This window comes from Schistocerca serialis, chromosome 8 (assembly GCF_023864345.2).
Source record: "Schistocerca serialis cubense isolate TAMUIC-IGC-003099 chromosome 8, iqSchSeri2.2, whole genome shotgun sequence".
NCBI lineage: Eukaryota > Metazoa > Arthropoda > Insecta > Orthoptera > Acrididae > Schistocerca > Schistocerca serialis.
The window spans coordinates 242804179-242824571 of record NC_064645.1 but is presented as its reverse complement, the minus strand read 5'-3'; the positions used below and the strand labels follow the sequence as shown (position 1 = coordinate 242824571).

At 44.5% G+C, this 20393-nt stretch overlaps 1 protein-coding gene across 1 annotated transcript in view; it reads right to left on the bottom strand.

The window, feature by feature from the left end:
* The window catches only part of LOC126416274 (tubulointerstitial nephritis antigen-like), a 544598-nt gene that overhangs the window by 62857 nt on the left and 461348 nt on the right, over positions 1 to 20393 (bottom strand). Inside the window, exon 4 of the mRNA XM_050083911.1 lies at positions 2660 to 2931. Within this exon, the coding sequence (XP_049939868.1) occupies positions 2660 to 2931 (272 nt within the window). The remainder of the gene's footprint in view (positions 1 to 2659; positions 2932 to 20393) is intronic.

The window sequence follows — 20393 nt, the reverse complement described above, 5'->3', positions numbered from 1 at the left end:
TCCAGTATCCTCATTTTGCTTTTGTTGATGTTCATCTTATATCCTCCTTTCAAGACACTGTCCTATTTATTATACTTTAATTTTTGACAATACTTGGTTATAACAGCCAAGTAACTACCTACTGTGTGAATGACGGATGTATGGAAAGCAGATGTAAGTCTTAAGTCTGTAAATAGTGGAAGTTTAATTTTAAATCTTGTACATAATCTGACTGTTCTTAACTGAGGGTCACTGAAACGAATATTCATCAGATATTCGTATCGAGGAGGTTACCAATGCCCTGAAGAAGTTTAAACCAGGCAAAGCTCCGGGTTTCGATGGTATCCACTCTGAGTTCCTCATACAGGTCGGAGCCTACACAAAACAATGGATGGCTAAGTTCTTTACGGACATTCTCCAAGTGGGTAACGTTCCTCCCTCACTTAAACGAGCAAAGATGATCGCAGTCCTGAAACCTGGTAAACCAGGCGATAGACCAGAGAGTTACCGCCCCATTGACCTTCTCAGTAAGGTCTATAAATTACTAGAAAGACTGCTCCTCAACAGAATAGGCCAAACTATACTCAAAAAAATCCCTATCGAACAAGCAGGATTCCGTCCCTATCGCTGCTGTACAGATCAAGTCCTATCCCTGACAACATATATAGAGGCAGGGTTGCAGAAGAAACATAAAGTAGTTGCAGCATTCATAGACCTAACAGTAGCCTACGATACAGTTTGGAAACAGGGACTCGTGTACAAATTAATCTGTGACGCCCCCTGCAAGAAGATAACCAACCTCATTGACGATATGTTGTCAAATAGAACCTTCCAAGTAATAATGGGGAATGAGAGGAGTAAACAGATGAAACTCAGTAATGGACTCCCACAAGGCTCTGTCCTTGCTCCCCTTCTTTTCAGCATTTTCATCGCTGACATGCCTGCAACCAGATCGCGCAAATTTGGTTATGCTGACGACTGGGCTCTGGCAACAGCCCACAGAAATATAGAAACTGCTGAAGATATCCTTACCAGTGACCTAGGGATTCTCAGCGAGTACTTTAGAAAATGGAAGCTACAACCTAGTGCTACAAAGACGGAAGTATCTGCCTTCCATGTGAACAACAAAATGGCCGACAGAGATCTACATGTATATCTAGACGGGAAAATACTAAATCAGGACAAACACCCAAAGTACCTTGGGGTTACCCTAGATAGGACACTAACATTCAAAGAACACCTGACGAAAACTGCAGCGAAACTTAAAACACGCAACAACAAATTGCAGAAGCTCTGTGGCACCACTTGGGGCTCCACAGCATCTGCCTTAAGAACAGCCGCACTTGGCTTGGTGTATCCAGTGTCAGAATACTGTGCCCCAGTGTGGCTCAACAGCAAACACACACATATGGTAGATAGCCAACTTAATGCAACAATGCCTATTATATCAGGCACAATCAGGCCAACTCCTACAGTGTGGCTGCCCGTTCTCAGTAACGTAGCCCCTCCTAACCTGCGCCGAGAACACGCTCTGGTTAGAGAATTTCAAAAAATCATGACCAACCCTCAATTACAAATCCGTGAACATACTCACGACATCCAAGGAAACCGACTCCGGTCTAGGCATCCTCCACTAAAGACCGTACAGGCGCTGCACCAAACCAACTTTAAAATAAATGACCGATGGAAAGAGGAATGGGAGAGCAGAACAGCAGTAAACTGCCACAATATGTCATGCATCTTTAGTAAACCACAAGGATTTGATTGCCCTCGCAAAGTCTGGTCAACTCTTAATCGCGTCAGAACCAACTGTGGGAGACGTGCCGACTCCTTACACAGATGGGGTAAACTTCCTTCGGCCGCTGGCGACTGTGGCGCTGAGAGACAGACGGTCAATCACATCGTGCAGGAATGCCCACTAAGGGCATATGAGGGTGACCCACAGCATTTCCTAATGGCGACCCAAGAGGCAATCTACTATATATTATCTAAGCTGGACGTTTGTTTGTTTGTTTCTGTGAGTGTAAATTTACAATTGGTGATGTCCTTATATACAAACTTATTTATTGTTCTGTTGATACATATGTGATTTTTTTTAAAAATAGTGTTGTTTCTGTAATTTTTACTGCGGTGTTATGAGCCATACGCTAAATAAATAAAAAGAAACAAATAATTAACTTTAATTTTTGACAATACTTGGTTGTAATAGCCTAGAAACTAACAAATGTCTGAATGATGGATTTAATGAAAGCAGATGTAAGTATTAAACCTGCGAATATTAGAAGTTTAATTTTAATTCATGTACATAATTTTACTGTTTATTGACTGAGGATCATTAAAATTAATGAAACTCAAATTTTTCTAATTAAATTTTTCTAATGTGTTTATCTGACATGTTCCACACCCAGGAGGATTCCCCCTTTTATGAGTCTATGGAATGAACAATTAATCTAATCTAATCTGTAATCTAATCTAATCCACCTATCCTCTCTCTCCTCTGCATTTAACAATGAAATTCCCATTGCGCTCTCAATGTTACCGCCCTCGCATTTAATTTCACCGAAGGTTTTTTGACTTTTCTATATGCCGAGTCAGTCCTTCCCTTGTCAGAACAGCAGGGGCTCTGCAGCACACTCACTTGTTACGAGCAGTGGGTCGAGACGAAAAGGTGTTTACTCACCGCGGACGGGCTCCGGCGGCGGGATGATGCCCTTGCAGAAGGACCAGTAGTCGGGGCAGCAGTCCTCCGAGTTGGTGCGGTTGCAGAAGTCGTCGCAGTAGCAGAGCGTGCCCAGGATGGGCACGGAGCAGTCGTCCTGGCGGTTGGGACAGCAGGTGCCCCGCGTACCGCGCGTCGCGCAGTAGGGCCCGCGCAGGTCCGAGTAGTCGGCGCCGCCCACCGCCACCAGCAGGCTCGCCCCCAGCGCCGCCAGCGACAGCCACAGCAAGCTCCTGCAAAAAGTGGTTCAAATGGCTCTGAGCACTATGGGACTTAACATCTGAGGTCATCAGTCCCCTAGAACTTAGAACTACTTAAACCTAACTAACCTTCACACCGAGCACCACCTCAGAAACTCGCATCGTAGGCTGATTTAAATTAACTTTTGTGTGAGGCCTGAAGTCGTGACAAGTTCACTATCTGATCAAAAGTACCCACACACCACTATGTGATGCGGAATGTACTACTAGATAACACGGGAAGCGGACCCGCCAATATACACTCCTGGAAATTGAAATAAGAACACCGTGAATTCATTGTCCCAGGAAGGGGAAACTTTATTGACACATTCCTGGGGTCAGATACATCACATGATCACACTGACAGAACCACAGGCACATAGACACAGGCAACAGAGCATGCACAATGTCGGCACTAGTACAGTGTATATCCACCTTTCGCAGCAATGCAGGCTGCTATTCTCCCATGGAGATGATCGTAGAGATGCTGGATGTAGTCTTGTGGAACGGCTTGCCATGCCATTTCCACCTGGCGCCTCAGTTGGACCAGCGTTCGTGCTGGACGTGCAGACCGCGTGAGACGACGACGCTTCATCCAGTCCCAAACATGCTCAATGGGGGACAGATCCGGAGATCTTGCTGGCCAGGGTAGTTGACGTACACCTTCTAGAGCACGTTGGGTGGCACGGGATACATGCGGACGTGCATTGTCCTGTTGGAACAGCAAGTTCCCTTGCCGGTCTAGGAATGGTAGAACGATGGGTTCGATGACGGTTTGGATGTACCGTGCACTATTCAGTGTCCCCTCGACGATCACCAGTGGTGTACGGCCAGTGTAGGAGATCGCTCCCCACACCATGATGCCGGGAGTTGGCCCTGTGTGCCTCGGTCGTATGCAGTCCTGATTGTGGCGCTCACCTGCACGGCGCCAAACACGCATACGACCATCATTGGCACCAAGGCAGAAGCGACTCTCATCGCTGAAGACGACACGTCTCCATTCGTCCCTCCATTCACGCCTGTCGCGACACCACTGGAGGCGGGCTGCACGATGTTGGGGCGTGAGCGGAAGAAGGCCTAACGGTGTGCGGGACCGTAGCCCAGCTTCATGGAGACGGTTGCGAATGGTCCTCGCCGATACCCCAGGAGCAACAGTGTCCCTAATTTGCTGGGAAGTGGCGGTGCGGTCCCCTACGGCACTGCGTAGGATCCTACGGTCTTGGCGTGCATCCGTGCGTCGCTGTGGTCCGGTCCCAGGTCGACGGGCACGTGCACCTTCCGCCGACCACTGGCGACAATATCGATGTACTGTGGAAACCTCACGCCCCACGTCTTGAGCAATTCGGCGGTACGTCCACCCGGCCTCCCGCATGCCCACTATACGCCCTCGCTCAAAGTCCGTCAACTGCACATACGGTTCACGTCCACGCTCTCGCGGCATGCTACCAGTGTTAAAGACTGCGATGGAGCTCCGTATGCCACGGCAAACTGGCTGACACTGACGGCGGCGGTGCACAAATGCTGCGCAGCTAGCGCCATTCGACGGCCAACACCGCGGTTCCTGGTGTGTCCGCTGTGCCGTGCGTGTGATCATTGCTTGTACAGCCCTCTCGCAGCGTCCGGAGCAAGTATGGTGGATCTGACACACCGGTGTCAATGTGTTCTTTTTTCCATTTCCAGGAGTGTATGAGACGTGTTTTTTTAAGTAAGTACCGTTTCGAATTTAAAAAAAGACGTGTTAAGATATCTCAATAATTTTATTTTTACACGAAAGCCTGTACCTTAATCTACTTTTCTACATAATTTCCGTCATTATTGAGGCACTTGTCATAACGTTGTACCAGTTTCTGAATACCTTCCTCGTAGAAGTCTGCCGCCTGACTTGTTAACCACTGCATCACCACTGTTTTAACTTCGTCGTCGTCTTGAAGACACTGACCGCCCAGGTGTTTCTTCAAGTGCAGGAACAGATGGTAGTCACTGGGCACAAGATCGGAGGATGATCTATAGTTTCCCATCGAAAAGATATGATGAGATTTTTGGTCTGATTCGCCACACGCGGACGGGAATTGTCTTGCAGCAAAACCATGCCTTTGCTCAACTTCCATGGACTGCTGCTTTGATTCTGGTGTGACGTAGGCCCCTAACAATTTGGCTTAAGAAATCATTACCGTCGTTGTGGTACCGCTCAAGGAAAGTGAATGCACTGTCTAAACGTTTGGTTTTGTGCACATCCGTCAAAACTTTCGGTACCCAACGTGCGCACAATTTTCGGTAATTCAAGTGCTCGGTCACAATGCCATACAAAACAATGCGAGAAACATTAGGAAAGTCATCCCGCAAGGAGGAAATCGTATAGCGTCTGTTTTCTCTCACCTTATTGCCCACTTCCTGCACCAAACTTTTATTAACGACCGAAGGACGCCCACTCCGTTGTTCAGCGTGCACATTTGTGCGGCCGTCTCTAAATGCTCTCACCCACTTTCTTACCATTCCATCACTCATAATGTTTTCTGCGTTAACTGCACAGATCTCACGATGAATATCGATCACTTTTAGGCCTTTAGCACTAATTAATCTTATAATAGCCCGTACTTCACATTCGGCGGGACTCACGATTACCGGAGGCATCTTAAACACTCAGTACACAGCGTAAACAAGGAAGAATGAGGCTGTAATGGCGTCAGTGCGTAGATTAAGGTACAGGCTTTCATGTAAAAATAAAATTATTGAGTCTTTTTTTAATTTCAAAAAGGTAATTATTTAAAAAAACGCTCCTAGTAAAAGAGGGCCTGGAGTATTGTGTTGTGAGTAGAGAAGCAGCAACAGCGGAACGGGACACTCAAAAAAATGGCTCTGAGCACTATGGGACTTAACATCTGTAGTCATCAGTTGCCTAGAACTTAGAACTAATTAAACCTAACTAGTCTAAGGACATCACACAGATCCATGCCCGAGGCAGGATTCGAACCTGCGACCGTAGCCGTCGCGCGGTTCCAGACTGAAGTGCCTAGAACCGCTCCGCCACCCCGGCCGACAGGGACACTTAGAAGAGTTCATTGACTTCCAACTTGGACTAGTCATTACATGTCACTTGAGTGAATGTCAACACATTTTACAGAATTGTGTAGCGCATACAGTAGGAAGCAATTCGGATACGGTAATTGTTCGTTTCAGCAGGACAAAGCACCCTATCATAAAGCAGCATCTGTGAGGCAATCAGGCGCATTTCAAACCTTCTGAAGCTACCCATGTCGACTGTTAATGAGGTGGTTGTGTAGCGCGAACGTAAAGAAACAACCATAGCTAAAACAAAACAAGGCAGAGTTCATGTACTTTTGGGCACTTCAGGGAGTGGTTGTAAAACATCACTTGAAATTATCAGAAGGAATCACTCTTGATTTCCAAAGTGGTACCAGCAGTCCAGCTAAGAGAATGACTGTGCGTGGGAGTTTAAAACGGGGTATAATGGTCGAGTAGTCGCTCATAAGCCACACATTCCTGAATCAATGCTAAGCGACGCTTACGGTGGTGTAAAGAGCGATGACACTGGACTGTGGGTGAAACAGGTGGTTTGCAGTGATGAATCACGTCATGCTCTATGGCAAGCCGATGATAGGGCTTGTCAAATGCTTGGAGAACGTTTCCTGCCACCATGTGTGTTGCTCAAATGGGTCCAAGCACTATGGGACTTAACATCTCAGGTCACCAGTCCCCTAGACGTAGAACTACACTACTTGCCATTAAAATTGCTACACCACGATGATGACGTGCTACAGACGCGAAATTTAACCGACAGGAAGTAGATGCTGTGATACGCAAATGATTAGCTTTTTAGAGCATTCACACAAGGTTGGCGCCGATGGCGACACCTACAACGTGCTGACATGAGGAAAGTTTCCAACCGATTTCTCATACACAAACAGCAGCTGACCGGCGTTGCCTGGTGAAACGATGTTGTGATGCCTCGTGTAAGTAGGAGAGATGCGTATCATCCCGTTTCCGACTTTGATAAAGGTCGGATTGTAGCCTATCGCCATTGCGGTTTATCGTATCGCGACATTGCTGGTCGCCTTGGTCGAGATCCAATGACTGTTAGCAGAATATGAAATCGGTCGGTTCAGGAGGGTAATACGGAACGCCCTGCTGGATCCCAAAGGTCTCGTATCACTAGCAGTCGAGATGACAGGCATCTTATCCGCATGGCTGTGACGGATCGTGCAGCCACGTCTCGATCCCTGAGTCAACAGACGGGGACGTTTGCAAGACAACAACCATCTGCACAAACAGTTCGACGACGTTTGTAGCAGCATGGACTATCAGCTCGGTGACCATGGCTGCGGTTCTCCTTGACGCTGCATCACAGACAGTAGCGCCTGCGATGGTGTACTCAACGACGAACCTGGGTGCACGAATGGCAAAACGTCATTTTTTCGGATGAATCCAGGTTCTGTTTACAGCATCATGATGGTCGCATCCGTGTTTGGCGACATGGCGGTGAACGCACATTGGAAGCGTGTATTCGTCATCGCCATACTGGCGTATCACCCGGCGTGATGGTATGGGGTGCCATTGGTTACACGTCTCGGTCACCTCTTGTTCGCATTGACGGCACTTTGAACAGTGGACGTTGCATTTCAGATGTGTTACGACCCGCGAAACCATACATTTCAGCAGGATAATGCACGGCCGCATGTTGCAGGTCCTGTACGGGCCTTTCTGGATACAGAAAATGTTCGACTGCTGCTCTGGCCAGCACGTTCTCCAGATCTCTCACCAATTGAAAACGTCTGGTCAATGGTGGCCGAGCAACTGGCTCGTTACATTACGCCAGTCTCTACTCGTATTGTGTTGAAGCTGCATGGGCAGCTGTACCTGTACACGCCATCCAAGCTCTGTTTGACTCAATGCCCAGGCGTATCAAGGCCAGAGGTGGTTGTTCTGGGCACTGATTCCTCAGGAACTATGCACCCAAATTGCGTGAAAATGTAATCACATATCAGTTCTAATATGATATGTTTGTCCAATGAATATCCGTTTATCATCTGCATTTCTTCTTGGTGTATCAATTTTAATGGCCAGTAGTGTAGTTTATTAAACCGGTTATCCACAATATAGTGTTTTATTACGATCTTGGTTAAGAAGTTTTTCTTCTCCTAGGAAAGTAAACACAGATCGCCCCTTCACACTCAGTATGAGTAAACTAATAGCTAAAAATTGTACAGGGTCGCCAAGGGTTTGTCAATCAGTCTTCGAACTGATGACAACAACGACAACGTAAACTATAAAAAAACAGCTAGAGAAGCAGGGCGTAATGTTAGTTGTTGCACTTTGTAAAATTGTTTGGTCTACATATGGTATCATTTTAAGTGATATGAGTTTGATTCATCATTTAGCAATGGCATAAGCTGCTGCTTCGCCAGTATGTGGATTTTGTTCCGTATGTTGTTCATCTGTCGAAGCCTCGTGGCAGCCAAGCAAACTACTGATAGTTATTACATAATCATACATCCTCGACACTACACGTTTTCTATAAAGGTATCCTATGCAGAATATAACTTGGCACTTTTATGGCTGCGAAGGTATCGGTGAAGGTCGGATCACTTCAGGACGGATGGATTTTTTCTGGCCGATGTAACTGAGGTAGGGGACAATACAGCGCATTGTAGCAATATTCGTGGCGAGCCGTATCAAACCAGTCAGAAGTCTGATGCCTAAAAAAAAAAAAAGTAGCAATATATAATTGTAGTAGGCACTGTGAACGCGAAGTTGGATGTTGATTCCAGCGTCCTGCCTGCCTTTCAAGGAGGCAAGTAGGAGGAGGGGCATTCCTCCAACATATCTGTTCTCATGCAGCAGTAGCTCCTGTCTTAGGCGAAGATAGCGTGCTTACGCTCTCAGCATGCCCTAGAAAGAGCGCCAAGTTATATCGTGCGTATAGTAATGGTATGTCTGGCTTTCAGGCCGGGAACGAGCGCTTGGTCCCCGACACGAATCCGCCTCAGTTACACTATGACGGCGATTGCTGCGCTAACAAGTTCTCCACGTACGCGTACACCACCATTACTCTACCACGCAAACGTAGGGGTTACACTCGTCTGGTGTGAGACGTTCCCTGGGGGATCTACCGGGGGCCGAACCGCACAATAACCCTGGGTTCGGTGTGGGGGGGTGGAGGGGTGAAGTGGACTGCGGTAGTCGTCGTGGGGTTGTGGACCACTGCGGCTGCGGCAGGGTTCAAATGGTTCAAATGGCTCTGAGCACTATGGGACTCAACTGCTGTGGTCATAAGTCCCCTAGAACTTAGAACTACTTAAACCTACCTAACCTAAGGACATGACACACATCCATGCCCGAAGCAGGATTCGAACCTGCGACCGTAGCGGTCGTGCGGTTCCAGACTGTAGCTCCTTTAACCGGGCTGCGGCAGGGACGGAGCCTCTCCGTCATTTCTAGGTCCCCGGTTAACATACAATACAATACAGTACAATGGTATGTCTAGCCGAGAGTGAATGGCGGCGCATCAGAAACACAATCTTTTAAAGAATTCACGATATGAAACCTCCAGTCAATTCACAAAGTATTCTGGAAAGATTGAGTTTCTCCTAAAACGAATTACAATTAAGTAAAACTAGTCACCGAACGTTATTGTTATTTTTCTGGTTCGGTTCTAGGCTTGTTCATTCGAACATACTGACAGTATTTGTGTGATCTAATTGACTCGATGTCAGAACACCTATAGCATCCACTCTTTCAATTCACTTGTTATTCAAAAATTCGTTATGTAGATCAGAAGTAAATCATTCTTTATGCAGCTCATAAAGTAAACGAAAATTTTAAAAGTCGTTCCGTCTTTAATTTACTATTCACTCCATTAACAGTTTGATTATTATCTTTATTGTCAAACATTACTCTATGGAAGTGGTCGCGTAGCTCAGTCCACTGCCGTTTAGGCAGCCCGCACAACTGATGCACAGTGCGTGTTGCATAACGGTGAGGTAGAAGTCGTAGTGCTAATGGACACACTTACAGCTACGAAACTACATTCGAAGCAACAGAGGAAATTGTCTTTGCTGAAGCCCGAGCAGCTGTATGTTGGGCACGAGTAAGTGATGCGTATACATAAGTGTAGAACGAAGTGGATGGTTTCCGATTGCCTATGTACCAAGAGCAGCAGTACCTGCGTAAGCCTGGTTCTGAACCTATAAATGTAATTTTTCTCTCGAGACAGACACTGTAGATACCAAAGAAGGATTTATTTCTATAACTGTAATCCACGCATATATGAAGTTCTCTTTTCACACTCTCACAACATTTCATATTGTTAATAGGACACAATAAGATGAATACGATGGAATAAACGTCTGATTCCAGGAGCTTATATTTCAAATTTGTAGGGCATACAGTGACGTTTTTTTTCTGTCCACGGTATACACCATGCCTACACACACACACACACACACACACACACACACACACACACACACACACACACACACACACACACACACATATATATATATATATATATATATATATATATATATATATATATATATATATATATATAGCGACAGTAGTCTTTCTCTTTAGTTTCGCAGGAGATTATGTTATTTCATGGTAATATTTTTCGTACGGGATGCCATCTTTGGGTAGTTGTATCTCTAATGTCTTTCGTTTCTTGGATGCTATAATGAAGAACGCATTATATATACTTTGAGGCGCTACTAATCCGTATTATGAGCTATAATTTTACCTCTACATAAACTGATGCCGCATTTCATAGTGTTTATTTGTAGTAATGAAAAACTAATATTCCTTTATTGTACGAAAACCTTATAGATGAATTTCTAGAACCTTCTTCATGACACTCTGAACACTCAACTACGGAGGGAGATATGTGTGTGTAAAAGCAGAAACATGTGGAATTTAAAAACTTCCCGGCGTGTAGAATGTCCATGAAATTTCGGCTGAACCTCCGGACCTTTGTAATTTTCTGCCACGGTATTTCGACGCAGAATTTTCTAGTCATCTTGGGTTCGGTATTCATATTAAGATAGCCACAGTACTCTGCATAGAAATATTGTGGCACCATGTTACAAATATCTGGCATTTCACCGAAATTTGTGGATCAATTGGAGGCATTTATAATAAGGATTTCTGATTGATTTTGTTTCGTCGATAGACGACCGTTCTATACAAATCGGTGGTTGTTTATAATAAAAGACAAATTAAGACAGACATCAGCCTCATTCAAATTTTTATTAGCACCCACGGAGCGTTTCGAGTGGTTTTGACCCTAAACGTGACGCATATATAGTGGTCTAGAGACTCGGCGCTGCCATTGAATGATTATGCGTCGTATTACTGCGGATAAGCTTACCAACGTACAGGCGTCTGGTGCCATTTTTGTCTGTTCTGTCATACATTTACGGTTTTTCTCTGACTTACCGTCGTAGAAATGCCTGTTCGTTTTCGTAATACTAGGTAGCTAGACGTTTTAAACCTGTAGAACCAAGAAAATGCACATATGCTTTAAAAATGACATGTAAATCCTTAAGCTGCTCTTAAAAGTATTCTTTAATAAGTGTCCGGTTCCGGTCAATGACTACTTTGAAGTACGGCTTGGGTTAACAACAAGAGCTATCGGAATGCAATAATTTCAAAAAAGGAGCACAAGCAAAAACTCAACAGGAAGCTGTGTAAGAGTAAACATGCTCATATGACACAGAATACGTAAACGTTAATCGAGCTTGCTCACCACCACACAGGCTCCAGCACCAGACTGGTTTGGTCTACCAATTTGCATGTTAGATAACAGAAGCCGACAGTTCTGCAATTGTAGAGCAACACGCCCATTTGTTGTTTCTCACGCCACTTTCCTTTTGCCTTTGCCCAGTGGTGAGAAATCCGTTCTTAAGTGAGCGTGCACTGTTACTAACGCTTCGCAGATATTTTTCATGGGAATTTCGGAACCTCTTTTGGTAGAGTTAATGAAACAATTGTAACGTGCGTGAATTAAGAATTAGAATGCGTTCCTTTGTTAGTTATCTCGATCTGAATAGCAGTAAATCTTCTAAAACCTAGCGTGTTGGCCTCAGTCTCTGACAGAGAACTAGTTCCACAGACAAACATACTGAAGCTGTCTTTGATTTTTCAGGGATTATTGTGAGCATGGCAGTTTCATAGAAATCAAAATGGGATGAAAAGACAACGTAAAAATATGGCGTATTATCAGGAAAATTCAGCGTCAAGGGACCAGAAGAACACATTTCGGCCTCTAAGTGTTGATTAGGAAGAAGTGTAGCTCCCATTAAGAAGAGGAGAATGTGCAACAGTGTTACCTACTTGGCGAAGACACTTTCACTGGTGAACTGGAAAATGAGCTACTCAAACATCTTAAGCATTTAGATAACTGTTTCTTGCCTTAAAACTAAACAAAAATCAGTTTATGGTTAACCGGAACGTTTCAATTCAACAGGAACAAGAAAACCGCAGACAACAATTTTTTCTAGGTTTCGTCAAGCGGAATTCCGAATTTTCCTTACCGTGTAGCTACTGTACCAGCCTTCAAAGAGGAGAACGTTTCAAAAGAGAACAATGAATGGTTATTTTGAATGCTTGTAACAACGTTGATATTACTGTTCAATGGTTCAAATGGCTCTGAGCACTATGGGACTTAACATCTATGGTCATTAGTCCCCTAGAACTTAGAACTACTTAAACCTAACTAACCTAATAACATCACACAACAGCCAGTCATCACGAGGCAGAGAAAATCCCTGACCCCTGGGAATCGAACCCGGGAGATATTACTGTTATATTTTAATTTTTTGTGTGTGTTAAGTTTGCAATGTTTTGGTTCTCATACCGTGCGTCCGGCGTTGGGATCAGTGTTGAAGAATATCTTTACAGACATTTAAAAAAAATATAATTAATAGTATTAAAATGACTTATTTTTGTGAGTTTTTGGTATTAGCGTCGTGCATTTTCACCACGAAACAGTTTTATTTTAATCTGTTCATACGGATCTTGTAAAAGTCTCTGCCACTGGGGCAGCTCCCTCTAACGTATTCTACATCATGGGCATGTTTGCTCCATATATAATTTGCTGTTGACGTATTGATTTTGTGCTAATTTTTGACGTCACTGTATTGCATTGTAACCGAAGCTGTGCTGGAAAATGGTCTTTGATCAAAATCGGTCGCTTATTAAAGAATTAACGCCAGCTAAAGCTCTCACATGGCGTCATTTTAAAAGTTAATCAAACCTCTGAAGCAGAACCTGCAGAAAATGTACACACGTCTATTGGCACATTACTATAGGATTTCCAGGTGGGCGGTGTAACATTTCACTTGCCAGCAGTAAGCAGGTCACAAAGGCTGCCCTGAGGCATTCATACGATCCGACATCACGCGCAGCGCCCTATAGTCCCTAGCGAGCGACCTTTTCTGCAGCGCGAGGAATAAATGTCACGGGGATTTATCTCGCAACCTGGAGGAGCCCGCCAGAAAGCATTGCTCGCATTGGAGTTCACCTTTGAGCGAAGCGAAGGAACTGTTGGCGCACAATAGGGGATTCCGAGAGGGGGGGGGGGGGGGGGGGGTCCGCCCTTCCTGCCTGTTACCTTTTAATGCGACAGCTTCGCCTGTAGTGGTGAAGCAATATATCGATCAGAGAATAAGAATGGCTGGAATTGGTCTCCGGGTTATTATTGAAGGATCGGCTCGGAATTTGTTGAGAATGATTTACGGGAATGTCTCAAGCCATATTTAGAATGAAGAAAAAGTTCCCGAGAGAAATGCCGGATCATTGCGTAATACCTATGGTCGATATTGATTGTTTTTGCTCCATGTTATTATGTTCTTTGATTCATGATGTATGTAAGTAATTGTTCTTATTTTCTGTAAAGTTATTTAACAAGAATTAATTTGTCAGTGTAACTTTCAAAATAATGTTCTTTTATAATGTGAATAGGTTAAAATGTCATGTAAGAAATTTGTTCATGTTTAGGGTACGTTGGTTATACAGATTTAAAATTCGGAAGGAAGTGCCTCCGCAACGACCTGTGGAGGCGAGAAAGGGGAAGGTGGCTTGGCGCGAAGTACTGCAAGTAGTCTTTGTGAGAGAGATAGTCGGTGCTCGGCTAGCAAACGGAGAACATCTTCATTGCTAAAGGAGGCAAGGGTAGCGGCAAGATTGAGGTAATCATGCCTGATGTGGATGTATATTGGCTATTAGGTCATTGGTTTGCTCTGAATCATAACATTCCGGCGCCAAGACGATAATTTATAGAGCAATTTCACATCATCAAGAGCCAGGATAAAGCATGATGACGTCATACTTGTGTTACCACCACCACTATCACGACAACCACCACCACCACCACCACCACCTGCACTAGAAGTAAAGTTTATTATTGTATTTATGTGCCTGGACCAATAAGCTGCTTAAATTGCAAAGTAACTCAATTTCAATTTTGTCTCAAGAACACTGATTTATTCCTAGCTCATTCACCTGGACAAGTTCCTATTCCTAGTGCTAAACCTATTTCGAGTGCCCGGTTTCTAATGAACTAAAAAACTAAACTCCGTCTGAACCGACCTAGGAAGGCCCAACGGTACCGACCGACCGCCGTGTGATCCCTTTCCCGATAGGCATCACGGGAAGCGGATGTGGAGGGGCATGTGGTCAGCACACCGCTCTCACGGCCATTGTCAGTTTTCTTTGTATGCTCCACAAGTTCAGTGTAAGTACTGCAAAAGAATAATTGCTAAGAACAAGGCCTAATTACGTTGCGCAGTGGACTCACATTCGGGAGGACGACGGTTCAATCCCCCGTCCGGCCCTGCTGATTTAGGTTTTCCGTGGTTTCCCTAAATCTCTCCTGGCAAATGCCGGGATGGTTCCTTTCAAAGGGCACGGCCGACTTCCTTCCCTGTCCTTCCGTAATCCGATGAGACCGATGACCTCGCTGTCTGGTCTCCTTATCCCAAAACAACCCAGACCTAATTACGTTATTCAACCTTCACTCCAATCAAAAGCTTTGCTCAGTATTGTTGTAATAGAATGGAGTTATGATTAATAGCAATATTTATAGGTTATTACAGTGTAAGCGCCAACACAAATATTCTGTACTTTGCAGGTTTGCAAAACCGCTTTTATACTAATATTTCCATTTGTGTATGCGTCTTTACTATGCCTGGTCAGAAGTGTTTGCACTATGCCCAGTTAACATACAGTGCAGTCCCTGAGCCCCCTCTTAATGTTCAACAAGTATTTCAGTAATTCGTACAGGATTGTTTTTATGAGGTGATGTAATCACTCTAGAGACATTTCCGTTATGATAAACATAACTGGCTATAAGTTAGTGGACTCGTAACAAACTCAGGCTCCCTATGCTTCACTTATATTCTATATAGTTCAATCGCTTGTGTGTTCCCCTTGAAAACAAATAGTAATGATATTAGTGAGAATAACAATTTGATAACTATTTGTCTCTCCACAGCAAAATTTTAAAGCCTCCTCATGTTGAAATTAACTGTGCTCCTCCCTTATTAAGTGGTGCTGTGTAAGGAAAATTATCTTTCTTGCTCTGAAACAGAATATATGCGTTAGTGAGCCACAGTCTATTTCCAGAATATTTGAAGCTTTTGTCTGTGTTGCTCGTGAATAGTTACTTTTCAAATACTAGCTAGACTGGGCTATTGTTACGTATCCGATTTACAAAACAGGTTGCAATTTAAAGTTGTCATATACAGTAGTCGGTTTTCTTGATTAAGAGTATATTTACTTGGAAACATTTTGCCTAATTAGGCTGGTGATTGTTTGATTTACAAAACTGCAGTTTCACTTTGCAACTCAAATAACACTGGTTCGATCCCCGTTGACTTAAATTCTGTATCTTGTCAAAACATAACCTTTTAGATAATGAAACGTAGTATGATTCCTTCGAAAGCGTGTGCTCATGGCCAAACTTCTAATTCCTTTCGAAGGACTAACATAATCGGGATTTACTGTAATTATTGCAGCAAACATGCACAGTATTTCGACAACAGATGTCGTTGTTATCATCAGGTGAACTGACGAATGATGCCATGAGCTTGTAGCGGTCAACCTTTATACCACGGCCACAACTTATGTAAGAGCACTGTTCGCGGTTGGCGGGGTTGGTTAATTAATTCATCGTACCCCATCAAGAAGGGCACTCTATAAAATATGAAACAGCCGAGCATTAACAAAAAACAAGCAAAGCACAGCAACGTAATTTATACACTGTCCCGTCAATAAATTATCATCATACTGCTTGCTAGCATTTGTGCTTTGCCAGCTACATGGGTTGGACGAAAATATGGGACCACCGCGAGAATTGCATGCTTCAACATAAATGCAGCTGCTAGCCAAGCGAGCAGGTTTCGCTGTTGTATTTAACCACAAATGGCAGCTGTATAATGGTCACAAAACGTACAAGTGTCAAATTGTTGGTTCTCATATGGTGACTGCTTACGTAACCAAGGTAGTTTAAGTGTTCGGCGTTCCAAGAGGTACCGGATCGAAGATTTATACCTCGTATAGGGAAAACAGAAAAAAATCATCCGTTAAGTCGTAACGAGGACGAAAGGGTGTGCTGAGTGATCGTGAGAAACAGTCATTTAAGAAGACTGAGACGCAAAATAAGAGGAAAACAGCTGCAAAAGTCACTGCAAACCTCACCAACCCTGTCAGCACCAAACAAAATTGACGGAGCTCCATGAGCTGGGAATTGCAAGGCGAAGAATCCCATAACTACTTATCAGTGGTACAAATGCTCGCAACAGGAAAACGTGCTGCCGAAGCCATAAAACCGAGACTGTGGAGCAATGCGACAATGTCGTTACGTCACACTATATCCAACGTCTGGCCGATTTTACATCCAAAGAGTGAATTATTTGGGCAGCCAGATTGTGGACTTCCATGGGCTCCATGGTTACTCTGCAAGGTTGCACTACTGCAAGGGGCTATGTTTCAATTTTGGTTGATCAGGTCTATCCCATGGCAAAATGATTGTTCCACAATGGTGATGCTGTGTTCCAAGACGACAACGCAACTGCTGACAGAATTCACACCGTCCAGGACTGGTTTTGTAAGCACGGGGATGAATTGTCGAGTCTCTCTCGTCCGCCGCAGTCACCGCATCTCAATGGTACTGAGACCTTGTGGTCTATTTTCTAGAGAAGGGTGCGTGATCACGGTCTATTTTCTAGAGAAGGGTGCGTGATCACTGTCCACCATCATCGCTGTCCACCATCACCCTGAGCTGCACTTGCCACTATTTTGCTGGGAGAATGACACAGGATTCACGTGAAAACCACACAGGACCTGAATTTATCCATTCTGAGACGACTGAAAACCAGAGGTTTGCCTACACCGTATTGGGCATGGTAATGTTTTTGATGTTTTCATATTTTTGTCCACCCCTGCACGCTGATGAGCGAAAATTTGAAACCACTACCCAGCGCGAGAACTGAATACCTGGTGGCATTGCGAGGACATGACGCGGCAATGAAAGTACACAGGGCGGTCCATTGATCGTGACCGGAACAAATATCTCACGAAATAGGCGTCAAACGAAAAAACTACAAAGAACGAAACTTGTCTAGCTTGAAGGGGGAAACCAGATGGCGCTATGGTTGGCCCGCTAGACGGCGCTGCCATATGTCAAACGGATATCAACTGCGTTTTTTTTTAAAAATAGGAACCCCTTTTTTTATTACATATTCGTGTAGTATGTAAGGAAATATGAATATTTTAGTTGGACCACTTTTTTCGCTTTATGATAGATGGCGCTGTAATAGTCACAAACATATGGCTCACAATTTTAGACGAACAGTTGGTAACAGGTAGGTTTTTTAAATTAAAATACAGAACGTAGGTACGTTTGAACATTTTATTTCATTATTCCAATGTGATACATGTCCCTTTGTGAACTTATCATTTCTGAGAACGCATGCTGTTACAGCTTGATTACCTGTAAATACCACATTAATGCAATAGTTGCTCATTATGATGTCCGTCAACCTCAAAGCATTTGACAATACGTGTAACGACAATCCTCTCAACAGCGAGTAGTTCGCCTTCCGTAATGTTCGCACATGCATTGACAATGCGCTGACACATGTTGTCAGGCGTTGTCGGTGGATCACGATGGCAAATATCCTTCAACTTTCGTGGATTTTCCGTTGCCCAATAGTGCATATTGTGCCGGTTTACGTTACCGCTGTTGGTGAATGACGCTTCGTCGCTAAATAGAACGCGTGCAAAAAATATGTCATCTTCCCGTAATTTCTCTTGTGCCCAGTGGCAGAACTGTACACGACGTTGAAAGTCGTCGCCATGCAATTCCTGGTGCATAGAAATGTGGTACGGGTGCAATCGATGTTGATGTAGCATTCTCAACACCACATTTTTGAGATTCCCGATTCTCGCGCAATTTGTCTGCTACTGATGTGCGGATTGGCCGCGACAGCAGCTAAAACACCTACTCGGGCGTTATCATTTGTTGCAGGTCATGGCTGACGTTTCACATATGGCTGAACACTTCCTTTTTCCTTCAATAACGTAACTATCCGGCGAACGGTCAGGACACTTGGATGATGTCGTCCAGGATACCGAGCAGCATACACTGTTGTGGGTTGGCAGGAGAGCCAACACCGTACTATTAGTGGAAGCCGAAAGGCACGCATTTTAGCTCACGCAGGCTGGCGTGAGGTCTGAAACAGGACAAAGAAATTAGACTTTAGAAAAATGGACGTAGCTGGTGGAATACTTAACTTTAATCCATTAATGATGAGCGTCGCTCTTGACGGTACATGATTACAGTATCAATAGTAACTGGTACTGGCGCCTTGCTAGGTCGTAGCAAATGACGTAGCTGAAGGCTATGCTAACTATCGTCTCGGCAAATGAGAGCGTATTTTGTCAGTGAACCATCGCTAGCAAAGTCGGTTGTACAACTAGGGCGAGTGCTGGGAAGTCTCTCTAGACCTGCCGTGAGGCGGCGCTCGGTCTGCAATCACTGATAGTGGTGACACGCGGGTCCGACGTATACTAACGGACCGCGGCCGATTTAAAGGCTACCACCTAGCAAGTGTGGTGTCTGGCGGTGACACCACATACATAGCACACTCCCGTTGGGCATTGTGATCGTAATAGACATACATCAACACGATATCGACCTTTTCCGTAATTGGTAAACGGTCCATTTTAGCACGGGTACTGTATCACGAAGCAAATACCGTCCGCACTGGCGGAATGTTACGTGAAACGACGTACTTATACGTTTGTGACTATTGTAGCGCCATCTATCACAAACCGAAAAAAGTGGTCCAACTAAAACATTCATATTTATTAACGTACTACACGAATATGTAATAAAAATGGTGGTTCCTATTTTAAAAAACGCAGTTGATATTCGTTTGACCTATGGCAGCGTCGTGTAGCGGGCCAACCATAGCGCCATCTGGTTTCCCCTTGAAGCTAGACGATTTTCATTCTTTGTAGTCTTTTTGTTTGATGCTTTTTTCGTGAGATATTTGGCCCGGTCACTATCAATGGACCACCCTGTATAAGCAAAGCAGAGATGAATGATGATAAACGGGCCACAAATTTCGAAATGCGCTGACATAATATGCGAATTTGACAATGATCAGATTTATTTCCAAATGTGGCGTACTACATACCTAGTGTCCCCTGTCCGTTATCCTCACTGCTCGCTGCTTCACCTGGTTCCCACAAGAGGTCGAACGAAGAGTGCAGAAGGAGCACAGTCACCCCACACTCAAATATATGCGCCTTGTCTGCAAATAATGATACCTTCAATGTGGATGTACTCTTCGTTCGATCTCTTCAGGGAATCAGGCGAGGCTGTGAGCAAATAAGGGTAATGGACAGGGCACATTGTGTAGTGCGCCACATACCGGAATATGGGTGGCACGGGAAACGTACTCGGATAGCCAAAATTGTTAAGGTTACCTCTTGCCATAAGCGAAAAATCCGTGTTCGAATCCTGGTCGGGCACAAATTTTCACTTGGAGCCAATGGATTTATTTTAGTGCCCAAATACAGCTGATGTCGAATTTTCTCTTTCTTCAAAGGCCAGATTGTTATGGCTTGCCTCCTAGGAACGAATGTCTCCGAAACGGTGAGACTGGTCGGCTGTCGGTGTTCTGCAGTCGTGTGCATCTATGGAAAGACGTTGAAGGACGGTGGGAACACGAGTAGGCGACAAGGTGTTGGGCGTTCACTTCTCCTAATAGAACGTGAAGGTCGGAGGTTTGGCCACTCCGTAAAGCAGGACAGGCGGGGATCTGTAGCTGATCTGGCCACAGAGTTAAATGCTGGTGGAAACACAGGTGCTGCGGTGTGTGCAGTTCAGCGCAAATAGCTGAGCATGGTTCTTCGCAGCAGACGATTCCTAC